The 26698-nt window shown below is 36.1% G+C and overlaps 3 protein-coding genes and 1 pseudogene across 3 annotated transcripts; all 4 read right to left on the minus strand.

The window, feature by feature from the left end:
- Positions 1–4089: 4089 nt before the first annotated feature.
- Positions 4090–5031, minus strand: LOC137012584 (olfactory receptor 8G17-like). The gene has a single exon (XM_067375918.1). The coding sequence runs from the start codon at positions 5029–5031 to the stop codon at positions 4090–4092; it is 942 nt and encodes a 313-aa protein (XP_067232019.1).
- Positions 5032–14059: 9028 nt separating this feature from the next.
- LOC137012758 (olfactory receptor 8G17-like) lies at positions 14060–15004 on the minus strand. Its single transcript, XM_067376186.1, has one exon. It carries the CDS (start codon positions 14996–14998, stop codon positions 14060–14062), a length of 939 nt encoding a protein of 312 aa, XP_067232287.1. The 5' UTR covers positions 14999–15004.
- A 2029-nt stretch (positions 15005–17033) lies between these two features.
- Positions 17034–17538, minus strand: LOC137012291 (olfactory receptor 4D1-like; annotated as a pseudogene).
- A 1868-nt stretch (positions 17539–19406) lies between these two features.
- LOC137012985 (olfactory receptor 2D2-like) lies at positions 19407–20345 on the minus strand. Its single transcript, XM_067376530.1, has one exon. It carries the CDS (start codon positions 20343–20345, stop codon positions 19407–19409), a length of 939 nt encoding a protein of 312 aa, XP_067232631.1.
- Positions 20346–26698: the final 6353 nt, after the last annotated feature.

Raw genomic sequence — 26698 nt, forward strand, 5'->3', positions numbered from 1 at the left:
TGCACAGCTTGCAATGCGCTAGAGAGGGAGGGGCCCTAGGGGGTTGGTTCCCCGAAGGAACCCCTCAACCTCATGTCACCCAAGCCATATCAGCAAAGTAGACCTCTTCTGGTGCACCAGAGAGGGCGCTACAATGGAGATTACGCAAGGGAACCACGCATCTAGAGTGCAGAGCGAGCGCTGGGTTGCCGTGACAACCCGCGCTGCAGCCCGGCAGCTCGACGGCACACGACACGCAGAGGAGCGAGAGGTTTGCTCTCGTTGATCTCCACGGTCTCCCAGAGTGTCGGGCAGACCCGCGGCTGTGCTTTTACACACAAGCGGCAGCTGGCCAACAACAGAGGGGACTCAAGCTTCCCGGAGAAAGAAGAGTCACGACCGGCGTGTCGACGTGATCATGTTCTCATATGAAAACATGAACACCCACGAACATCATTTCAGCACGCGCCCAGACATGCGAAACGGTGATCGTGGCCGTCAGTGAGGACAGGAACGATCGCATCCAGAAACACAAGTAGGATGTCGTCTTTAAAAAGACGCGAATCTACTTGTGTAAGCTCTTTCAGGGACTTTACTCTTTTAGAAGTGCTGAAGCACGCAGGGGAACGGCCACCGCAACACAGACAGGGATTGTGTGCAGCCTGTCATGTGCTTTCTCTCGCTTTGAAGGCGCTCACTCTTACCAGCCGTAAAAACGGCTTTTCAACGCTCAAAAGCGCACCGTACCGGCCGTGAGAACAGCCTTCTGACGCTGTCAAACAGCTATTTGCGCAAAAACGGCAAACGAAACAAAAACAGAAAAAGAGAGGACTTCGACCCCGCTGCTGTGCTGTTCGCCCGCACTCGGAAAAAAAGAGAAGTTCAACCAAAAAGCTTGACTCGTCTTCTAGCAGACACTCGCTTGCAGAGAACAGGAACAAACACCGTTCGGCTCCGAAGCGAAAAGCTGAAGATGCAACGCACCTGCTGCTCATTATATACCCGCGCTGCGAGGCGAGCAGCTGATGCATATGATTGCATGCCAATGTGCATTGGCTCGTTTTAGTTACACTCGAAGTAGATTGGCCTCTCTAGCGAGATTCCTATTCGTCGGTCTGTCCGACGTACGTCGAATGTGACCGACTGAATGGGAACTGGAAGCTTTCCAAAGAGTGTGATGTATGCAAACAGGCTGGCATTCGATTCGCAGAGGATCTAACCAAGGAAGATAAGATGGCTCGGGAGCTGTTGTGGCCAAAGATTAAAGAGGCAAGAGATCAGAAGAAAAGGGCATATTTTCGTGGGCCTTTTGGGTTCATAGAAAATGTATAGATTTTCCCATAAGAATGCAAAATGCATATTCTCTGAGATTTATTAATGTGAAAAAATTAGACACGTGAGGTTATGGTTCGAGGGACCAATGTGACATTACCTTTTTCACACATTTATTGTGTGTGATTAGCTTGTTCTAGCTAATTGTAGTACTACTGAATACTATGTTTACATTTTGTTCTAAGTTTTCTTTTATTTTGTTAAAAACCAGGGGGCTTAAAGAGAGTATTAAATGAAAGGCTATATTTTTGTTTTGTAAAAGGCAACAGGCACAGTGTATTTTCTTGCAAGAGACTCATTCCAGTACAGAAGACTAAATTTTTTGGAGAAACCAATGGGGGGATACAATTTTGTTTAGCCATGAAACTAATAGATCTGCTGGCGTTCCCATATGTTTGAAGAATTTCCCCGGAAAAGTTGTTGAAGATAAAAGAGATAAAGGTGGACACTGGATTGCTGCGGTTCTGATCATTGAAGGTACTCCACTGATTTGTCTTCATTTTTATGGTTATAATGGACAATCAAGGAACAAAATATTGCTGGAACAAACTTCAGAGACTATTAGTGAATTGAAAGCACTTTTCCCAACTGATAATATTTTAGTAGGCGGAGACTTTAATTGTGTCCCTGATGAATGGATGGATTCCCAACAAAGTATGTTGATTATGAATACAATCAAAATATTACTAATTTTTGTGTTAATTCCCTAATAGATGTTTGGAGACATGTTAATCCTGAATTAAGACAATATTCATGGATTAGACCCAATGGGAGCTGTGAATCAAGAATAGATTTTTGGTTGATAACACAGGAACTCTTCAAATATGTTTCACAAGCTAAAATGTCTGAAGCTCCTATTACTGATCATTGTAGAGTTACTGTCACACTGATACCTGATACTGGAATAATATGTAGACACAAATATTGGAAGTTTAATGCAAATTTTCTAAATGATGAGCAGTTTTGTGATATAAGAAAAATCTTATATTCAGTCAAGACAAATGAAGACACTGACTCATGTGGAAAGAAGTGGGACATTTTAAATATAAAGTGAGAAAGTACTCAACTGATTATGGTAACAGACTGTCTAAAAAGCAGAAAGAACTAGAGAGACCGCTTATAAAGGACATTAATGATTGTTGTAAGAAGGATCTGTCATTAGAGATCAATAAGGAATAAATTATTAGATTACAATCTAAATTAGATGATTTGTACCTGAAAAAGGCACAAGGGGCATATATATGATCCAGAGCAAAATGGATTGAAGATGGTGAGAAAAACAGTTCCTACTTCAGTAGATTAGAAAAAACAAGACAAGAAAGAAATGCACTTACTACTTTAAATATAAATAATAACATTTTAACTGATCCAAAAGAAATAGATAATGAAGTATATACATTTTATCAAAACCTGTATTCATTCCTTTTCTGAGGCAAACTCTGAAAATTTCTTCAAAAAAATAGATTGAAGAATTGAAGAAATTGATACAGCTAAAAAGAAAATGGCTTTAGGGAAGTCACCAGGTCAAAACGGACTTACAACTAACTTTTATAGATTTTTCTGGTCTGATATAAGAGAGCCAACAGTTTTTATTTATTTGTATTTGTGGCTTAGCCTATTTTTCACTGTGAATTTTTTTTTACAGTGTTGACAGTATCATAAGGTAAATAACAAATAAAATTATTGTATAGCCAATAATTTATATTTGTTATCTCATCTGACATTGCTGATGATTAACTCTGACACTGCTTCAATGGTACTTTAACTCAGTAGTGCCCACACACATGAACACTAAGCAGTGTTATATAAACCCATTTTTCTGCATCCTATTACATAAATCTTACCTATTTCATTTACATATGACTTACAAATATGGATCACATTAAGTTTATTAGTTTGTTTATGTAAAAACTATGTAATCCAAATGGATGGAAAATTTGAATATAATTAAATTACATAAATTTAACTTTAAACTTAAATTTAGACTGAAATATTTTTTTTGAGTGTAGTTATTTTGTTCTACTAAATAATGACCCAGCAGCTGATTGTGACATTTATAACCTTTTGAAGCAGTTGTGGTTTTTGATGTCACACTGAATTATAGAAGTGGCAAAATGATAGATTCATGTTATGTTATTATTATTATTATTTTTTTAATAGAAAAAAGAATTGTTTAATATAGGGCAGATTAAACACATTGCCAATCTAGACAATTACAGTAATATAAGGTTTATATTCTAAATAAATATTAATGAATATGATCTGTTTGAAATTATTTGAAAATAAATTAACATTGAGGGAATGACTTGATAGTTGGTGTAGAACCTATTCTATGTATTGTTCCTGCCTTCTGTAGTATACAAACATTATATTAAATTTATTATTATTATTATTATCATAAAAACTGAAACATTAGAGTTTTGCTAAACTCAAAGAAGGACTATCCCTTTAGCATTTGATTTTTGTGAGGTGCGATAATGATACATACTCGATTAAGAAACATACTTATTTTATTCGGTAGATTTTCTAAATGAAAAAGTGTACAAGAAAATTATGTTCAGTACAATTTAGGATATATACGTAGATCCTTTACTGTAATAAAAATATTGTAAAACCTTTCCATGTGAGGACACTGATTTAAAGTACTAAGTACTAAAAAAAGTTCTCAAGAAGTTATTAAAGACCTATACTGATACTAATGCTTTGTATGTATTCCAGTTACTGACTTTACACATTAAGTTCTGATACCAATGAATATTAATTTAGTGACATAATAAATTAAGATGTTCCTTTTTCTCTGCACCAAAATTTTGCAAACTTCTGTCTTATTTCTTTGGTTTGTAAACCATATACTAAAGGATTTAATCCTGGTGGCACAATGTGAAACATTATACTGGCTAGTTTCCTGCTCTCAGAGTAGAGAGGGAAACGATGAAGAAAAATAAAAGTGGAGCCAGAAACAAGCATGATTAAATAAACAGCTAAATGAGTGCTGCAGGTTTTTATGGCTTTGCTGTTGAGTGCTTTGTTTTTGCTGGTTATGCATACAGTAGCAATCTTGCCATATGTTATAAATACAGACAAAATTGAGAATGTAAATAAAACCACAGTATAAATGATTCCATACACATTATTAACAACCACACCATCATCACAGGACAGTTTAAAAAGTGAGGCATTGTCACAGAAAGGGTTTTCAATTTTAGATCTGCAGTGAGACAGACGCACAGTGAGTCCTATCAGAATTGATACCATAAGTACTGACAGCCCCCAGGCTGATGCTGATAGTTTAATAACCATTTTGTTGGTCATTATTGCCGTGTATCGCAATGGATTACATATAGCCACATATCTGTCAAAGGCCATAATTATAAGAACATAGTGACATGCTGCTACAAAAATATGCACAAAATAGGCTTGAACTACACACTCCACATATGTGATATAGCGCTCTGAAGTTTCTTTTAAAATGTCCTGCAATAAGCGTGGCAAAATGACAGTGGTCCCTAATATATCGTTCAGTGGCAAGTTACAGAACAGGAAATGCATAGGATGATGAAGATTCTTCTCTGTTGAGATCAGAATTACAAGTGCAATATTGGAAACCATTATAAAGACATAAACCAAAAGAAGCAGGATGAAAACAGCATAGGTAGACTGAGGTGTAACTTGAAGTCCCTCCACTAGAAGAATGCTGTGTCTGAATGTAAGATTGTCCATTGCTTGTTCTAAACAAAGCCTGCAAACAGAGTAACAGCCAGACATCTCATGGAAATACTGTACACATAAACTTGTACAGGTAGGCCTATATGACAGTTTACAATGCTTGTTGTCTGAACAAATATCACAGTCCACACTATTTTACATGTGCTAATTACATGTGCAAAACATGGAAACACTTTAATGTATTACATATAGCAATGGTCTTAGAAACATGTTGTATAGTTTTGAAATGCTTGGTAGTTACTTAGTATTAGTTGAATGTCTAATAAAATGGCACATACTTACTGCAGATGTATTCAGTTATTACTAAGCTAGTTGATTTATTGCTTTAAAGATCTGATTCATATGTTGTTTGATAAAGTCACAGTCTTCACTGAAGAATTTTTACCAGCCTTCACCTTTTAATATGTGGTTCAAAGGTGTTTCCATGATACTATCACCCCAGAGGGGAAAACTTATTCATATTACTTGTTGCCATGATCACAGCCACTGATAAAATTGTATGCATTGATTGCTAACCTTAAATATTTTGTTTATTATATTTTTAATTTCTGTTTCATAATGTAAGTCCTTAGTGACTAATTCTAATCAATAGCTGCACAAAAAATGTACTGTATAACAAGTATTTGTGCGTTGTGCAAAACTTTCTGCAGTGGTGGCATTCAAACAGTTAACAGTTCCCTGCCCTGCAACCTGGTAAGATTTGTTCTTTGTATCCTGGCCACGATTTCACCTTCAGAGAACACATTCATCTATTGTGGTCAGATTCTGGAGGAGAGACATGAAACCATCGTCAGTCAGCGACATTCTGTTCTTGCGTGGATGTTAAAAAGAGATTTAATATTGCAGTATAGGTAGTTAGCCAACAGTTTTATTTATTCGTATTTTTGGCTTAGCCTATATTTTTGATTGATTGTTGATAGTATCATAAGACAAATAACAAATAAAATTATTGTATAGCCAATGATTTATATTTGTTATTTATTTTAGTCAGTCTCTCTTTCTTTATAGGAAGTTTAAATGTGAGATTCTGGAAACAATCTAAATTTAGTGGGACCCGTTAGATAATCATTATAAGCAGATAGCGGGGGAGTGAATTTTAAGCGGAAGCGAGTGCGGAATAGAAACTTGTCAATGCAGTGATTTAAACTGCTTATCAGAGTGAATGACAGAGACAAAGAAACATTATGTAGTTTTGTTCTACTAAATAATGACCCAGCAACTGATTGTAACATTTATAACCTTTTGAAGCAGTGCTGTGTCGAGCGCTTTGGGAACGCCTCTGCGTGATTGCATCGTGAAGCACATGTGAAATCAGTACAATGGCGTGATGGAACGTCATAGATGGGTGACGTCATGACCATGAAACTATAAAGCACACCTGAACCAAACAAAGTTAGCTTCTGTGTCTTCAGTAAGCGCTCTGTGTGAAATTGTCTCGGTCTTTATTGTTGTTTGTCCACAAGCATATATTTATCTAGACAGGAGTATAATGGCGAGCAAACAGCAGTTTGAATCTTGTTCCTCCCTGCACTCTCTACACTACAGGCTTGTTTGACTTGATTCAGCAGCTTTTAATAAAAAAAAATAATAAAAAACGACACAAACCGTCTTTGACAATACTACTGACCTCAGACCAAAACACGGCAAGTTAAGTAAGTTAAGCCTTATACCAGCAATGAAGCGCAAAGGAGAGTATGGAGGAAACTGATCATGTATGTTCATGTAACGACTCACAACTCCTTTATTATTTTGGATTGGCAACCACGTAAACACATCGTAATGCATAGCATAAGCTACATTTAAAAGTATCACAATAGACCCGCTGTTAAATGTTAAACACAATACAACTAACGTTACACAAATATGCCGCAAGTTGTGCTGCCTTGCCGTCAAGTGTTTCAGGTGGTAGGTACCGATAGTGTAGGAAAACCGTGATGTTTTCTACAATGTAATTACGCGTATGCGTGATGGCTCAGATCGCAACTGCTGAGGCAGCGTGTAGATTTCTGGTCTCCAATAAAGAATATGACTCAGATCTCGCGTTGCCGAGGCAGTGTGTAGATTTCTGGTCTGCAATAAAGAATATGGCTCAGATCTTGCGTTGCCAATCGAGGCAGCTCGTAGATTTCTGGTCTGCAATATATTTATATAATATCGCTTGCAAGCTATTACAAGCTATAATTCTTTTTGCATTATATATATTCAGCCTGTCATTCAGTCATTCTTGTTGTTTGTTTTCTGGCTGCGTTTAAGTTAATTGAAATATTATCCGCTTTAAAAAGTGTATCGGTGTGTCTCAATCAGTTCCCTAGCTCCTGAGCTCGTGAATCAGTATATCGTGTACACGAATTCGGGTACTGGTAAGGACAGTAAAAGATGCTGGTTCACTACACAGTGGGACACTTATGACTCTATTTCCGGCAACGTGACAACGTCCTCATTGTACAACATCACTACTGGTATTTAACAACAGAGCTGATATTTTCTGACATTACTGGTAATGTTATTTAAAGTACATTATGATTAATTATTTGCTTGTTACATATACATGCAACATTTCAGCCGTGAATAAATTATAAATGTTAGCTAGTTTATGTTCATTACCTGTCTAGCGATGTATGTTTATGCTGAAATATAATAAAATAACGGTTTGTATTTTTAAAAACATCTATCGCGTATCGTTATGTGTAGTGAGTTGGCTCACGTGATTCAAGTTTCGCACTTCAGAACTTCCGTTAAGGGAGCATAGTGAGCATCGATGCTCCCTGGTTTTCACGGTGCATTGTGGGACTTTTCAGGGAGCGAACGTTTCAGTGCCCTGAAAGGATTCTGCGATTGAGACAGCCCTTAAAATGGCCGACTCCCTGGTCAGTGCCCTGACTACTGAACTAGGGAGCTGATTGAGACACAGGGTATGTCTGTATCAAAATACTGTATCCAGCCTCTCATCCAGACTGTTTTTATTTGTCTGTGTAATGTTTGAGGTCGAGAAGACAGGGTGGTAGATCCAATTGGAAGCTTTATTAAAAGAGCGTAGTCAAACAAGCAGGAGGTCAAACACCAGCAAACAGGTTCAGGAGGGACAAGGCAAAGAGTAGTCCAAAAACAGGCACATATCAGGGCAGGCAGCAAACGATCATAATCCAGGAAACAGTCCAAAGTAAAAAAAAAAAAAAATAAAAAATAGGCAGGGCAGGAAACACGGAGACAAGGTAGAAAACAAGGGCTAAACAATACTCAGCAGTGTGTATGTGTTTGAGTCCAGCTTATAAAGTGTCACTAATGGGAAACAGGTGTGATTGTGTGATTGGTTCCTAGATTGGGAATTGTGGGAAATGTAGTCCAGAGTGATGTGTGACTGTGTGTGCCATGAAAAGGTAATTATGGGAAATGTAGTCCAGAGTGATGTGTGACTGTGGCTGTGTTCCACTCCAGTTTTAGACACGTACTCGCGGGCTTCCCTAAACACTTCCCCTCGGGGGAATCCCTGCCGCCATTTTGAAGTGCGTTCCACTTCGTGAAGTGGACGAGGGAAGTTTATATGGACAGACCATCGCTCCCTCGATTTAAACCGAGGGAGCAAGTCTACTTCATATGTACACTTCAGGCAGCTCCATAACCCACACTGCAACACGATTATGACGTCACCACATGTCACGTTTTAATTTACCCCACCACAAACAACTCTATGATATATTCATTATTTTTTTAAACATTTAAAAAACACATACATACATATAGAATGCTGTATTAAACAATTTTGTAAGGGGAAAAAATAAATAATAAATCAGCTCCATTGCGGATTCCAAGTGATCAAGGGCTTAGGACGTTCCAGTTCAATCCATTGCATAGGTTCCGCCAGTAGTGGGCACTCGTGCAACGTAAGCAATGACCTACATCTGAGTCAACGACACTGAGGGAAGTTAGCGAGGGAAGGGCATTTAAAAAAAACGAACTGGAACGCAGCCTGTGTGTGCAATGAAAAAATGACAATGGTGAACCAGTGACCTCTGGTGGGGAGTAGCAGGAAACAGCATGCGCAGGATACATGACAGTCTGGTTGATTTGGCTGCATTGAAGTTAGATGTCTGTATTAATACATTATATTCATCCATACCGTTTTTACTTGTTTGTTTTATATCTGGCCACATTAAGTTCCTAAAAAGAGAAAAGATAAAAGTGAAAGTTGCCACCTCAGCTCCCCCGCAGAGATACTGGGGATCGAGTTGGCGTTCACAGCCAAAGTCTTTTCTTGATAGGCTGGATCTGAGGACCATCCTTATCGCTAAGAAGGCCTGACGCCAGATGTGTTGGGCTTCTGAGGGCAGTCCCCTCTGGGTTGAGTCGGGTTACACCTCATTATACGGTGCCCGTCTCCTCTCCATGCCCTCAGGGGGCCGTTCTGCCAACCCTGCCACCTTGTGTGCTTCAGGGCGCAGCGGTCCTCAGCGAACAATGTCTCAACAGGGTTTCGTTCACCTAGGTGAGCGCCAAGCAGGCTCTGGTTATGGAACAGGAAGTAAAGACTCTCTTGCAAAAAGAACAGATTCCTTCTCCTAGCAGAGTGTAAGGGTGGAACTCCTACAGGGGTTCAGGCTGTAAGGTTTGCCGAGCGACTAAAGAAACTTTATCAGCAAGATGGTAGAAAACTGTACATTTCTTGTCTATTACCACCCACTGCGACTTATACCAATGACGGAAATAAGTGCAGTTATAATAGCAAAATATGTGGGAGAGCGTTGCTATAGTGTGACAATATTGTATTGCAATAGGGAGCACATTAATGTTAATACTAAATCAAAACTAGTTAGCACATCATTTGTAATTGAAAGGGTTTAATGACAATATCTGATTATGGTTACACTTAAAATAATTACAAAATAGATGTATGAGATGATAAAATCATATACCATTAATTGTACACAGCACGTATGAAAAACGTACCTGAGATAGTTAAAGAGAGAGTGAAAGAGGAAGAGAGAGAGAGAGAGAGAGAGAGAGAGAGAGAGAGGACCAGAGAGGGCCCAAGAAAAGAAGAGCATAAAAAAGAGACCAGAGAAACAGTTACAATCTTCTTTTATCCCTTCCTTGACCATGTGACTTAAACCCAAATGTGAGACATTCAAACTGACCAATCAGAAGATTAAAACTTCCCCCCACTTTACTAAAGATGTGACCATTTGTTGACCCCCAATTTACACACATCTTGGCCTACAGGGCTTGATCACTATCAGCACCTTTGTACCTTCCAAATGGCCCTTTTAGCAAGAGAGAGTTGAAACAGTAAAGCAAATGTCTTTGTTCATTTTAAAATATCTTTAGATATTTTCAATTCTTACAGCTTCTATGGTCAGATGAAACAAAGCCTTAGAAACGAGTGGGGAGCAGGGCCTCTACAGCGCCACCTTTTGACAGAAGTGGGGGGGGGTTAGTTTAATCTACAGTCACCAAACTCGGTACACTTATTGTTCTCATTAAGCCAGACAACTTTCTAATTTACAGTCATTAGCTCTGACCAACAGGATGTCAGATATTTTGGATGTGTTGAATGTGGATTTTTCTCACACACACACACACACACACACACACACACACACACACACACACACACACACACACACACACACACACACACACACACACACACACACACACACCTACACACACACACCTACACACAGACATAGACTCTCTCTGTGCAAACCCTCCACACCCTCCCTCCTGCTCCTTCAGTCTGTCTCTCTGTGTGTGTGTGGTGTGGGGGTGGGGATGTCTGTGTGTGGGTCTCTGTCTGTGTATCTCTCTCTCTCTCTCTCTCTCTCTCTCACACACACACCATGACACTATATCACTATTCGGAGAGGACTAGTTTTACAATTTACAATTATTATTTTTTACAATTACAGCTAGAATTTTGAAATTAGTTATTTATTGATATAATTCAAATTTATTAAAAAAAAAAAAAACAGTTTGAGTAAATTTCACATGATTATAAAAGTGGCTGTTTAAAATAAACTTGCATAAGTGAGCAGAAAAATCTAGACATGTACCTTAATATTACTTGATACTGACATTAAAATTGTCTCTGCATGTTCTGTGATTTGGCTGTATTTATTTATTTATTTTTATTGTATTTTATTTCTTCATCTTATACCACACATATTGAAATTAAATGAAAGCATGCTTTTGGTGCATAAGATTGGTGCACAAACGACAGCTCAGGGAGGTCAAAAAACATATGAAGAGAAGTGTGAGGATTATACAACATCAACAATCACAGACATTCGCATTAAGGCTAGAATAGGTTTCTCAGAGCACTGTGGAGTTTGCACAAACAACAGTATCTAATTTGCTCTAGAATTTTTATAGAGGTCTGAGAAAAAACACAGATATGGCAGATTAGGATGATATTCTGCACTCATTTGAAACTGGCTTATGACATTCTATGACATGAAAGTCATCTCAATTTAAACATCTCATGGATGTGGCTGTTGTGGTTTGTGATCATATGAGCATCAGCTGCTGCAGTAAATGTGGTGTGAATTTGACATAGTCCTTTTATGTTTAACTGTTCTAAATGCCCATTGCCCGCCGCGCACAGTTGCTCTGATGCCACCGGGGTAGCGGTGCCTCCGGGCTTTGGCCTGTCATCGCTGCTTGCAGCTATATTTTTATCTTGTTTTCTCATGATCACAACTACTTTTTTAATTTTAGATAATGAGAAACAACTTATGTCAAGATAATAAGAAATAAATAAATAAAATATTGCTGCATGCTTGACTTCCGTAACAGGGAAACATGCGTTTTCCCAAAGTGCTTTCTCAAAAACACAATAGTATTTACTATAAATTACTACAGTATTTTTTCACCTTGAGGGCTAAAAGATCAGTCAAATAGTTTCTTAAGGCTAGATATTTCGCTTTCTTGTGCTACAAGTCTTGTATAATAATTGATGCTCTTCCCCAGCCAGCACAGATATGTGGGGCCGGGGAAGAGCATCAAATTATTATTTTAGTTTTATTCTTATCATCAAACAGCTGACAGCAGCTAAATACATTTTTTCTTGCCTTTCTTGCCATAACAAATAGCTATAGCAGCCAAAGAAAAAAACAACACTAAAAAAGTCAAGTCAAACTGCTTAACTGAAGTAAGCACTGACCTTGATCATGGTGACATCAATTTTCAACAAATCATCAACATCTAAACCTTTGGTAATTTTCAATAACAACTTTTGTAGATGTATGTCAGAAATAAAGTCAGTCTGGTTAGTGATAAGTGAAGCAGTTAATGCTGTTTGTGGAGTTGTTTAATCAGATATTGAGAGGTTTAATGTCTTTTATCTTCAGTTGATTTCATCTCAGGCTGTGGCTGAAGTCATAGTTCTTGTTGTTCCTCTGTCCTTCAGTGATTCTGCTTGTTATCACCTAATTATCTCATTAACTCCAGCATGTTTCTGTGTTACATTTAACAACCTGTAGTGTGCATACTCAGCAGTGTTCATTTAATCTGGGCTAACCCATGTGGGGCTTCCATGGAAACTGTGGACAAAATCGGCTGAGCCCCAGTTAGACAGCCCAGGTGACACCCATCTGGGCCCAACATATCTGTGCTGGCTGGATTGATATGAATAACGCAGAAGAACACAACCAATGTCACGCGATCAGCAGCCTATTTTATTTAAATCACTCGCATGCCGAATTTCACATGCATAGTATAAATCTCATAAAAGCTATTAAATTGACATTACTGTACTATATCAACAAACAAGCAGAGAGAGACAAATACAGAGGCTACACAGTGCATTTGGTGATTTATAATTAACTTTAATTTTAAGTGTAATTGTTTTTATAGGCTATCAACCACACAGAAACATGTGACTTTCTCAGCATATATTATATAAGTATGAGCTTTATATGAATTAATGAGACTATTTACTGACCTTGTATAAGCAATGAAATAAAGAAAATGTGTTAACCTGAAATGATGACTCTGAAGACTTTAAACTTTATAATCATTTAATTGACCACAGACACTGTAGAAGAATTTATACAAGAGTGATTCCATATGTCAAGGACTTCCGAAGGCCTCAGATGCTTCAGAAAGCCTCAGTTTCCCATCACTAATGATAATATAAGCAACAATGAATGAGTCTAAGAGTTTAAAAACAGAGCTATACAGACACAAACCACTCTGAGCAGCAAGGCAGACAGGAGCAATCGACCAGGAGCAAAAAGGATTAGTGAATCAGTGAACGAGTGAACGGTTTCGGACACAGCTTGCTTGCTCTGTGTGTGTGGTAGCTTAACTGTCTTTATATTTGTATGTAACTGCAGTAAAGATTGCAGTAAAATTGCTGATATCATTTATAATAACATTTGAAAACAGTATTGTTCATAAGTTATCTTCCCTCCCAATCCTGAAGTTAAAGTCATTCTTTAAATGAATGCATTCATTAGTAGTGGGCAATGTGGAGTAGAAGCTGAACTCCATTATTGTTTGTTGCAGGATTTCTCTCACCAGTAAGGGAAAAAAAAAATAAATAAATTATCATGTTACATTTCCCTACTCTTCCGTTTCTAGTAAATCAAGCTGGATCCCTATGCTTGTGCACAGTAGAGACAGAAAGGCTTAATCTGCATTTGTGTTTTGCTTTTTGTTACTGCTTTTTTTTTTTTTTTTTTTTATCTGCTTTACATGTGCTTTCTTTTGTAATTTCCCTCACAATCTTTCCATTAAGACACTGTAAACAGTGGTGCAAGGGAATACCTATGAATATGAATTATAAAAAATTATAAAAATGTATACAGTTTAAGAAAGTTTCTATTTCCTTCTAAGTCATTTGCTTTATATCATTTATATTCAATTAGTACATCCTTAAGGGCTTTTTAATTTCAATGCTGATACACATAAGAAATGCTTAAAAGTAAGCAGTAAAGTTGCCAATTATATTTTCCTTTTAAAAGTCATCAGTTGCAGCAAAAATCTCTACATGTCATTTGCAGTAACTTTGTTCATAAAAAAATCACATAATATTAACTTTATTTTTTAAAAACTTAAAAAACTTTTGTCTTATTTCCTTGATTTGTAAGCCATATATTATAGGATTCAATCCTGGTGGTACAACATTGAAAACTATACTTGCTATTCTTCTATTGTCAGAGTATTCAGAAATACGATGGAGAAAAATTGAAACAATTCCAGAGACCAGCATGATTGAGTAAAGTGTCAAGTGAGTACAGCAGGTTTTTATGGCTTTTTTGTTTGTTGCTTTGTTCTTGCCGGTTAAGCATACAATTGCAATTTTGAGATAAGTTAATACAACACTTCCCATTGAAGAGACAAGTAAAACCACAGTAAAAGTTAATCCATATACATTATTAATCACTGTGTTTTCACAGGACAGTTTAAATAGCGAAGCATTGTCACAAATGTGGTTTTGAATCACAGATCTACAGTGAGAGAGACGCACACTGAGGCCGATCAGAATTCCCACCAGCACTACTGCAGCACCCCAGGCTCCTGTCGACAGTTTTACCACCATATTATTGCTCATTATATTTGAGTATCGCAGTGGATTGCATATGGCAACATATCTGTCAAAGGCCATGATCATTAGAATAGTATGAGATGTTGTTCCATTCACATGTACAAAAAAAGCTTGTATAACACACTCCGCATATGTGATGTAGCGCTCAGAGGGGTCTGCTAAAAAATCCCTCAGCAAACGTGGCACAATAACAGTTGTTCCTATAACATCTTTTAGTGGCAAGTTGGAGTAAACCATGTACATGGGCTGGTGTAAACCTTTTTCTGCTGAGATCTGTATCAAAATCCAAAGGTTAGATATGATTATAAATATGTAAGCCATCAAAATGATGAAAAATGCAAGATAGCTGTACTGATGTGTAACATTCAGTCCTTCCACTAAGAGTACGCTGTATCTAAATGTCAGGTTGTCCATCTGTGACCTAAACAAAAGGTAGAGATACACATAGAGTGATGACAGGAATATTATCTTAAAATATTGCTACATACTGTGTGTACTGTAAACATTTCCTCAGAGTGTTTTTCAAAAAGAATCCTTTCTTCATCACTTCTTTGGAAATGTTAATACTTTTCCCAAGCCATCTGATAATGTTTTCTCATCCGTACTACTCTGATCCCAAGAAATATTGATGATCACTGTGAAATTATGATGTCAAATAATACAAACTGCATTTACTAAGGGAATATTCTTGCTTACCAAAGTTGATGACTGGTATATTCTGGTATATAAGCTGGCGCGTCAATTCATAGATGCACTCTCAACAGTTGTACCCTCTCCTACTCTGTGTTACTTGGTTATCATGGCATTCAGAAGTACAACAAGCTTGTCTCTGAGTTTATATGTTTTGACAACTTCAGATCTGTCGTCATACCCCAAGAGAAATAAATGTATAGCACTTTTTGCTGTGATTGGTCGACTGCTGATTAGGCTTGATTAGCTTGACAAACCAAATGTGAAAAAAGGTTTGTTAATTAAATGCTCAGACCAAATAAATATTTTTGCTTTCAAAATTTGTGGCACAATTATCTAATGATTTTGTCTTATTTAACTTATTCTAATAGTGTGTCTGCAGGTTATTTTCTGGGAGGTATCCCAGAAAGCAAGGCGAACTTACCGTCCAGGGATGTAAATTAAGTGATTTTACCTGATTTGGGTTATTTCACCCAAAAATGAAGGTGTTTTTTGTTTGAGGTTGCTCAAAACCCAGATTATGTATTCATGAAAACAGAGTGACCCAAGTCTCTCAAATATGTGAGTACATTAGTGTATGTTTGTGTGTAAAGAATTAGGTAACACTTTATAATAACTGCACACTATGAAGCATTAGTTAAGCATTAGTTAATAGTTATTTCATCACTTATAAAGCATTAATAGACATTAGTAAGTAGTTTATAAATACAGCTATAATTGCTTTATTCTTGATTTATAAGCATATATATAATGTGTTTAATAATTGTATTTTCATACTTTATTAATAATCAATTTATCATTTCTAAATTAAGTATTACATTATTTACAAACCAGTTATTTAGGAGTTGTCAATAGTTCATTTAGGAAGTGTAAGTAAATGATTAATAAACTATCTAAACATTCATTTATACATCTTATTATTTAGACACATAGTAATAGTTACTTAGTGTGCTAATAAATGTTTTATTAACACATATTCCTACTGAAATTCATGATTAATTCAGGTAATTATAAAACATTTAGAAGTGGTCAGTTAACTATTTTTGTGAGCTCATCTAAAGTGAGGACTATTTATGCTTTGTAAAGCTTTTATAAATGAGATTTAAAGGTTCAGTGATCTTCTGCACTGCTGTTCTCTAATGTTTTAAAGTTAGTATTGAGGTAGTTTTGACACTAGGAATATGTTAATAAAGCATTTATTAACACACTGAGTAACTAATACTATATGTCTAAATAATAAGATGCATAAATGTACATTTAAATATTTTATTAATCATTTACTTACACTTCCTAAATGATCTTATGAACCACTGACAACTCCTAAATTACTGCTTTGTGAATAATGTAATACATAATTTAGAAATGATAAATTGATCATTAATAAAGTATGAAAATACAATTATTAAACTCATTATAGATATGCTTATAAATCAAGAACAAAGCATTTATAGCTGTATTTATAAATGGCTTACTAATGTCTATTAATGTTTTATAAATGATAAATTAACTATTTACTAATGCTTAACTAATGCTTCATAGCGTGAGTTATTCTAAAGTGTTACCAAGAATTATAGTGAAGTGACCCTTTTGGACCACTCTCTCTGGCACACTGAAGAACTCTGGGTTAAGTGAATGATCACTTCTATCTCTAATCATAGGAGTAATTAATGTTCCTTAGATGACTGTTTAGGGTTGCACGCTCAATTTCTGTCATGGTCAATAGACCTCCTGAAGTAGACTGTGGTTTTGAATCACAGATCTACAGTGAGAGACGCACACTTTGGCGGATCAGAATTCCCACCAGCACTACTGCAGCACCCCAGGCTCCTGCCGAAAGTTTTACCACCATATTATTGCTCATTATATTTGAGTATCGCAATGGATTATATGCAATATATCTGTCAAAGGCCATGATCATTAGAATAGTATGAGATTTTGTTCCATTCACATGTACAAAAAAAGCTTGTATAACACACTCCGCATATGTGATGTAGCGCTCAGAGGGGTCTGCTAAAAAATCCCTCAGCAAACGTGGCACAATAACAGTTGTTCCTATAACATCTTTTAGTGGCAAGTTGCAGTAAACCATGTACATGGGCTGGTGTAAACCTTTTTTCGCTGAGATCTGTATCAAAATCCAAAGGTTATATGATCATAAATACGTAAGCCATCAAAATGATGAAAAATGCAAGATAGCTGTACTGATGTGTAACATTCATTCCTTCCACTAAGAGTACGCTGTATTTAAATGTCAGGTTGTCCATCTGTGACCTAAACAAAAGGTAGAGATACACGTAGAGTGATGACAGGAATATTATCTCAAAATATTGCTACATACTGTGTGTACTGTAAACATTTCCTCAGAGTGTTTTTCGGAAAGAATCCTTTCTTCATCACTTCTTTGTAAATGTTAATACTTTTCCCAAGCCATCTGATAATGTTTTCTCATCCGTACGACTCTGATCCCAAGATATATTGATGATCACTGTGAAATTATGATGTCTAATAATACAAAATGCATTTACTAAGGGAATATTCATGCTTACCAAAGGATTGTTTAGAAATGATGGCAGTGCACTATTCAAAATCTAAATTGCACAGGATTTTCCCCGACATGTCCTAAACTTTATAATTTTTGGTGTGACATAATTAAGTGGTTTTCTGATATGTATAGTTTTGTGTTTAAGCCTGATCCAGAGATTGCATTATTTGGATATTCTGTTTCTTTGTCAGAACATAATGTCTCTGTACAAAGCACCATTATTTATGGAATGATTATTGCTAAGAGCATCATTTTAAGTCTTTGGAAATCGGATACTGTTTCTCAATTCAAGACATGGTTGACTTATCTTACTGGAATATTGCATATGGAGAGAGTCCGGTATGGAATTATGGGTAACCTTGATAAATTCTACAGTATATGGCAACCATTTCTGGATCATCTTAACCAGTTAAATGCAAGCTCTGATCAGTAATCTAGTGCATAACATGCTGTCTTCTCTGCCTTCTACTGAATGCTTGATTGTTTGTGCTCTACCACTGGAACTGCATATACGCCCTGGTTCTTTCTTTATTTTTTATTTTATTTATTTTTTATTCTTTTTATTTTCATTATATTCATTTGTATATATTTTCTAAATGTATTTTTTGTTTGCTTTTGCTTTTTGTAAAATTTAAAATTCAAATAAAAATACCATTAAAAATAAATAAATAAATAAAATAAATGATGGCAGTGTTTTTAGCATTAAAACACTTACTCCCGGACCTCAGGGGCCACCATGCAATAACAAAAAGTGTTTTATTTAAAAAAAAAAAAAAAAAAACAAACAAACATTTGTCATTAATTTACTTCCATTCATTATCATTGATTTTTTTTTAATGAAATCTCAACATTGTTTCAACAGTAGGTTGGGTGTGAGATAGATACTGAAGGAACATCACTTTGTAACATTAATTCAATGCAAATAGTGTTGATGAATCAACACTGACTCAACATTGTTTAAATGATTACATGCTATCGGGGTAGTACAAACCATTGAAAGAATGAGGATATGTATTTGAGCAATATAAGATAGCAATACTCTGTACTGATATTTTATAATCACAACAGAAAGGGTGAATTGTGAAGTACCCTTCTTACAATTGCAGAAAAAGTTGGGGAGTTGATAATTTTGTGATACTAACAATCTAGGGTTGGTTAAAATTAAACTCAAAGAAGCTTCAAATATTCTTGCTTTCTGTGCATGTGCAAATGCTGATGCGCAAATGTTGCCTGCTTTGTTTAATTTTCTTTATTCTTCTATTTTTTATTTGACCACATATTGTTTAATACATCCTTATCATATCATACACTTGACATGATGAAAAGAGCAAATGAACAGTCATTATTAGTATTTATTTAGTGTACATCAGCTGAAAAATATGCCTTCATTAATTATGCTGTCTGTTATCACATTTATGTTATACATCTATGCACATTGCCTGCTCTATCTGCTATGCCTATAAACACAGGACATTCTTAGAAAGAAATTAAAATACATATTGTATTTTAAAATTAAAATTTGCACTCACAATGTTTGCATCATTACAGTGGCAGCTGTATTGTATAAATAAATCTGTAAACAAGTGAAAATCAGCTAGAATTAAACTTTTTTATGCAAAGTTTTAACATTCGTTGTCTTATTTCCTTGATTTGTAAACCATATATTATGGGATTCAATCCTGGTGGTATAACATGAAACATTACACCCCCGAACTTCCTAGTCTCAGCATACTCAGAAAAACGATGCAGAATAATTGGGACAAAACCAAATATTATCAAGATTACATAAACAGCCAAATGAGAGCTGCAGGTTTTGATTGCTTTGCTGTTGGTTGCTTTGTTTTTGCTTTTTATACATACCATCAATATTCTGAGATATGTCAGTAACACCCACCCCAATGAGGAGGTGAGTAAAACCACAGTAAAAGTTAATCCATATACATTATTAATCATTGTATTTTCACAGGACAGTTTAAATAGTGAAGCATTGTCACAAAAGTGGTTTGCAATGAATGATCTGCAGTGAGAGAGACGCACACTGAGGCAGATCAGAATTGACACTGGAACTACTGCAGCACCCCAGGCTCCTGCTGACAGTTTAACCATTGTTTTAATACTCATTATTGTTGGGTATCGCAGTGGATTGCATATGGCCACATATCTGTCAAAGGCCATTATCATTAGAATAGTATGGGATGTTGTTCCATACAAATGTGCAAAAAAAGCTTGGAAAACACACTCCACATATGTGATGTTGCGCTCAGAGGGGTCTGTTATTAAGTCCTTCAGTAAACGAGGTATGAGAACAGTTGCACCCATAATATCACTGACTGGCAAGTGACAGAAAAGAATGTACATAGGCTGGTGTAAACTTTTTTCTGCTGAGATCTGAATCAAAATCCCAATGTTAGATACCATTGCAAAGACATAAGCCATCAACAGAAAAATGAATGTGAGCTGGCTTGACTGAGGTGTAATTTGCAGTCCTTCCACTAAGAGTACACTATATCTGAATGTCAGGTTGTCCATTTGTGACCTAAAGCAAACAGATTAAGTGACAAACACTTGTATTAACAGCATATTATCTCAAAGTATTGCTTTAGAAGTAGATCATTTAAGCTTCCTGCGAGTCACCATATTATGTACTGATGTTCAAAAGATACTACAGATAGTAGAGTTTTCTTAGTTATTTCATTCTTATTCCATTTCTTCCTATGGAAATATTACTACTTAGTATTTTCAAGACGACCATACAATTGTGTAATATGAGTTTGATATTGAGAAAGTTGCTAATATTGATACTATTATCAATATGATATACATTATTATAATATATCATATTGATGATATGACTACTAATGAAATATTCTTTACTTACTAAGGTAGATGACCGACTGATAGAAACGGTGTTGTTATGTCACTTTATATATAGAGGCATGTAACTACTGCACCCACTCTTAACTCAATGTTACTTTGTTATCATGAGGTTTAAGAGCACAACCTGTGTGTCTCCGAGTAGAATTTAGTCGGTTTGTCCTTTTTATTAGTGTAACTACAACTTGAGTCTTGTCATCATATCCCAAATGAGAAAGTACATTTTAGCTCTTTTTGCTGTGATTGGTGCACTGCTATCCCCACCAGCAGCGTCACCAAAACCTCTACATGGATATCTTATCCTAAACTAACTCAAAAGAGTGATTTGACTAAAAATACTAGAAACTTTAAACATTACTAAATTGATTCTTGCTATAATATTTTAAAATTATTAATTTTGAAAATATGTACTGTACTATGATGACATGAGCCTTTTTAAATCATCTTGGTGATCTTCAACCAGATTTTGTAATATTGAATCTACTTAAGTATGCAAAAAATGGCAAAATAAACCTATGAACTTCCAATGGGGCCACGATTTGGCTTAAAGGGTTAGTTCACCCAAAAATGAAAATTCTGTCATTTATTACTTACCCACATGCCGTTCCACACCCGTAAAACCTTCGTTAATCTTCGGAACACAAATTAAGATATTTTAGTTTAAATCCGATGGCTCCGTGAGGCCTCCATAGAGAGCAATGACACTTCCTCTCTCAAGATCCATAAAGGTACTAAAAACATATTTAAATCGGTTCATGTGAGTACAGTGGTTCAATATTAATATTATAAAGTGACGCGAATATTTTTGGTGCGCCAAAAAAAAAAAAAAAAAAAAATAACGACTTATATAGTAATGGCCAATTTCAAAACATTGCTTCAGGAAGATTCGGAGCACAAATGAACGTTTCAGTGGTGGTTCAGGGCCAAAGGGTTTACCCCAAGGGGCAACCCATTTTGCACGATCAAGGTCACATAGCGATGCTTTCGTGCCTTGGACATGTGGAAGTAACGTTGATTCCTGTCCCTAGGCCCAGTGTTGGGGGCTCCTTGTCATCGCATAGTGCTAATGACAGATGCTTCCTTCATAGGTTGGGGAGCAATCCTGGATGGACGCTCAGCACAAGGCCTGTGGAGGGGCCATCATCTCGCATGAATTGTTTAGAAATGATGGCAGTGTTTTAAGCATTAAAACACTCCCTCCCAGACCTCAGGTGCCACCGTGCAATAACAAGCAAACATTTGTCATTAATTTACTAATGTTATTAGTAATTTACTGATGTTGACTGCGAATACTTCAAGGTATGTTATGAACTGTTGGCTGTAATTTAGTTATACTGTAGCTTTAGTGAAGTACTTGTCACTACATCAAATGTGTCAAATGCCAAAATATATATATTTTTTTAAGTTACCAAAATGGAGGGCCATCCACTTCAACTCCTTGCAAGAGACCTGGAATGCCTTCTAACCCTCTCTACCATAGCTTCGTCCAGTGACTCACCATCAGATAGGTAGGCATTTCCAAATTTGTTTTATATAGTTTATGAAAGATGGTGCATAGAATTACAATGGATAAATAGCTATACAGAGATCAGTGTTTTCTGGAGCCTGGAGTCGAACACCTTTCTATGGCAGAAAGCAATGACCAGCTGTTACATGAAAGGTGACTTTTAGAAGTGTTATTTTGTAAAGATGTGTGGTTAAAAATGATTTTATCATATAGGCGAACATCACAAGCCACAAATTGCAGTGTGGCAAAACCAAGCCAGTATTATGCATACTGACATTACAAACCAATGTTTTTTTTTCCCCTTTTCTGGGGGTGTTTCCGACGAATAGGAACTTGTTAACTTCACGTTGTTAAATTGTTAACTTTCTTGGCTTGTCTGCAAAGTTTCGGCATGCCACTACAGCTATTAAATGGACGAAATCTTTTTCATCTTTGATCTAAGCATTGTTATGTGTATCTTGGTTGTTTACGCTGTTCTAAACTTTGACAAGCAACACTCCGATCTGCAAACAAAGAGCTGAGGAAGAGGATGATGACGGTCCTGCAGACAGGAGAAAGACCAGGTTTGTTTGTTTTTAGTTTCCACACTCATATATCTATCTATCTATCTATCTATCTATCTATCTATCTATCTATCTATCTATCTATCTATCTATCTATCTATCTATCTATCTATCTATCTATCTATCTATCTATCTATCTATCTATCTATATAATCAGTGGCGAGCGGTGACTTTTTTAACCGGGTATGCTGTGTGGTGCTTTTTTTTTTTTGGTCTTTTTTTACAGTCTATGGGTGCGTCATGTAAATAAATGAGGCCAATAGAGTTACGTTGAATGGGATTATAGCTAATATGCGAGACGCTCACGTTCTCTTTAGACATTGTTAGAAACACAGTGAAAAGTATTTCTAATATGTTGGAACTTTTATTGAGAGTAGCCCATATTTGCCTGTTGAGACTGTAAGAGCTTTTGTGACGTTTGAGTCGACGAAGGCGCAACATGCGAAAGGCGTGTTTGCAAAATATGCTGTATTTTTGTAATCCGCTAGGTGCCGCTAGTGTCACAGAAACGACATACTTCAACGTATCAGTTTAGGACACAGATCTAAATCAGACACGACAAATAAAAAACACCATGGCGTCAATTTAAATGTATGCCACAAGTACCTTTTAAATTAATTATTAAAAATAAGTAAAACAATTAGTAGCCTATTATAAAAAAAAAAAAAAAAATGTAATTATAATAGGCTAAATATAAGTCAGCTATAATAAATAAAAATATCAGTAGGCTTTAAAAAATCAGTTCTTCTATCAGTTCTTTAAAAAAAAAAAAAAGTTGAAATTATGCAAACGCAAAAACTATATCGATTAACATCCTTAAACTATTTCTAAGTTTTCATAAAAAAATAACTGGCAGATTTTATGGAAAATTACCATAGTTTGGCAAATAAATAAATTACGGACAGTTACATACTGTTACAGTTCCCTCGTCTCCAAGACTCCATTTCCCATGATCCTCCTGTTTCTACACCTGCACTCACTTCCCTCGTCAGCTCCTCATCATCACCCATCACCATCACCTGGACTTCCTCGTTTGCACTCCCTATATATATGGACTCACTCCCTTCACTCCTTGTCTGTTCTAAATGTTATATTGTAGTGTTTGGTTGTGTGTTATGCTCCTGCTTTCATTAAATACCCATTAATTGTGGATGTCCGTATACGACTCGTCTATTGCAACCAGCACCCGTAACACATACGCATTACCAATCATGTAGGCTTTATGATACATCTCAAACAAGGGATTTAATAGTAATTTATAATGTTAATATTAGTTGCCGAGTCCACTAATGGCTTGGGTATGCAGAGCATTCACAGCTTATATGGACCGCACGCCACTGATATATATATAATAAGGAACGTTCATTTTCACTTGGACTGCAGAGTGAAAGGAGGAACAGAGAAAGTTTGCTGCGCTCTGCCTATCAAATCTAACTCTAAGGGAAAGAGAGAAATGATGCTTATGAGACAAAGTTCACACACAACTTCACAGAGTGGCCTCTAAAGACAAAAGACCTGCTGATGTACAGGTGGCACATCTAATTATAGCCTCACTCATGGCGCATTCCAATGACGTCACGCAAGGCTATAAATATAGGTCAATTTCATTGATGTTGTTTTACACATATATTCACAGCTGGTCACAACTAAAGACGTTCCCACAGCGCTGAATAAAGTGCAGCTTAGAGTGTAGCCTTTGAAAGGGAACATATAAATTTATACAGGTTTAAAACAGTATGAGGGGGAATATGATGACAGAATTTTCCTTTTTGGGGGAATCCATTTTGGGGTCTATCCCTTTAAGGAGTGAGAAACAGGTTGCAGGTTGTTTTAATTATATACACTGCCCTCCAAAACACCCCTGGCAAAGTGTGATTTTGGATGATATCAGCATAAATCCTTATCATTTTTGGTGCAAATACATTACAGTAACTTGACATTATCACTGAAGACCAGCAATATTTTGATTACATAATAATGGCAATATATACATGTCAAAGTCAGACATGCCCCTTTGCCAGCTGTGATGCCTTGTTATTGGTCTAAACTTGGCCCAGGTTTGTAAAAGATTTTTGGGTCAGCACAACTTAATAGCTTCAACAATTAATTGCCAATTAAGTTTAGAATACAACAAACCAATTAGAACCAATAAGATAGCTGCTAATGGTGGATATATTGATGAATCAAAAATTTTATTTTTTCTGTGTATAAACTGTTTATATAATAAAATATGTTTTTGTAGTTTGTGTTGTTCTTTATCAGTGCAAAATTAAAAATGAATATTGTCCAAACCCCCACTTTTCTAGGGTGTTTCCAAACTTTTGGAGGGCAGTGTATTTCTAAATGTTCTTTTATCAGAGTAGATAATTCTTGTACTCTTACTTTTAATTGTTAAACCTTTTATGCAATATGAAGTCTGTGGTGTTATATTATGTCTGTGGTGTTATTTCAAAATGTATATGATATTTCTTTCCTACAAAGCCATTTAATCTTATAATTTAATGTTTTTAGACTGTAAGGTGGTTTTAATCTTTTAGTATAAAGATTATAATGGTTGCACAGACCATTTTTCCTGCCTTTTTTATGTATATCCAAAGTTTAAAAAAAGAAACAATTCTTCTTTGGCAAAAATAGGGGCCAAGATGAACAATTAAACATTTCTTTAAAAAAAAAAAAAATGTATTTAAATAATCAATGAAACTTAGTTCTTATAGTAATTTATTTACTTATTATTTATTACCCAAAGTTGCATATCCCTACTCATTTTAGAACAAACCAAAATTTGACTTCAAATATTGGTGACACCATAGACATAGACAAGTGGTTGTTTCACCAGTGTTTGATTAAAATTATTTAAAAATCAAAATATTACTAAGCTTCAATTTTAATGGATATGGCATATTAAACTAATGCATAGCAATACATTTTATTAAAAGAAAACAAACAAGCATTTTTAAAATTTCTGCCTCTCATTTGCCACCCCAATTGAAGAATGACCCAGCGGATAATGAGCTGAATCACGGATGTCTGACATGGCTCTCTCTTCATTCAGATTACATAAACAGAGAATATTTGTTTTGATTTGACTTACATGATTTAAAACCTGACATTTCAAAGTTTCTTTAGACATAAGTCAAATTTTTTTGTGATTAGTATTCACTAAGTTAATTTTCTGAGAACTATCAGACTGGACTTCGTTCAAAGGGAGACGAGAAATCACGCATCATGTTAGTTTTCTTTTTTTTTTGTAAAAAGCACAACATTTTGTTTTTACTCTGAGTGTACACAACTAAAAAAAGACTGTCACGATCACCGCCTGCTCCTGTCAGTTCCCGGACTACACTTCCCAGAATCCTCCCTGTCAGTCGCATGTTCATGTCACACCAATCACCTGTTGCTACATCCACCCTAGCACACCACACTGATCACCACACCCAGCTGCAGCGCATTACCTGGACTATAAAGGACTCACACACCACCTCACCGCGAAGTCTTGATTCCTTGTGACAATTCTGAGCGTTATTTCCCTGTCTGCCTGTCTGTTACCGTTCCTGTCTGTTCCTGTTTATTGACCCGTTGCTGTCTGTCCTGACCCTTGCCTTGTATACTATTCTGTGAATGATATCTGCCTGTCCTGATCCTGTCCTGCTGTTCCTGTTTGCTCCTGAATGACCCTGCCTGTACGACCACTCTCACTTTAATAAAAGCTGCAAATGGACCCCTACCTGAGTCCGCATTCATTACAAAGACATTATATAGTTTCAATTGGTATATAACTTATGTCTCTATGACAAAAAATTGAGTATTTTAAGTATGTTTGCTGCAATGTGAAAAAAAAAAAGTCTTGCAAAACACCACAGCAATAAAACTGTTTGAAAATGCATTTCTAAACCCACTGTAAATGTTTCTCTTAGTGAGGTTTGGTTAGTGGTAGCTAA

This window comes from Chanodichthys erythropterus, chromosome 22, assembly GCF_024489055.1.
Source record: "Chanodichthys erythropterus isolate Z2021 chromosome 22, ASM2448905v1, whole genome shotgun sequence".
Lineage (NCBI taxonomy): Eukaryota > Metazoa > Chordata > Actinopteri > Cypriniformes > Xenocyprididae > Chanodichthys > Chanodichthys erythropterus.

What these genes read in the sequence shown, in the direction of transcription:
- LOC137012758 (XM_067376186.1), bottom strand. Translation starts at nt 14,998, where the DNA reads ATGGACAACCTGACATTTAGATACAGCGTACTCTTAGTGGAAGGACTG.
- LOC137012985 (XM_067376530.1), bottom strand. Translation starts at nt 20,345, where the DNA reads ATGGACAACCTGACATTCAGATATAGTGTACTCTTAGTGGAAGGACTG.
- LOC137012584 (XM_067375918.1), bottom strand. Translation starts at nt 5,031, where the DNA reads ATGGACAATCTTACATTCAGACACAGCATTCTTCTAGTGGAGGGACTT.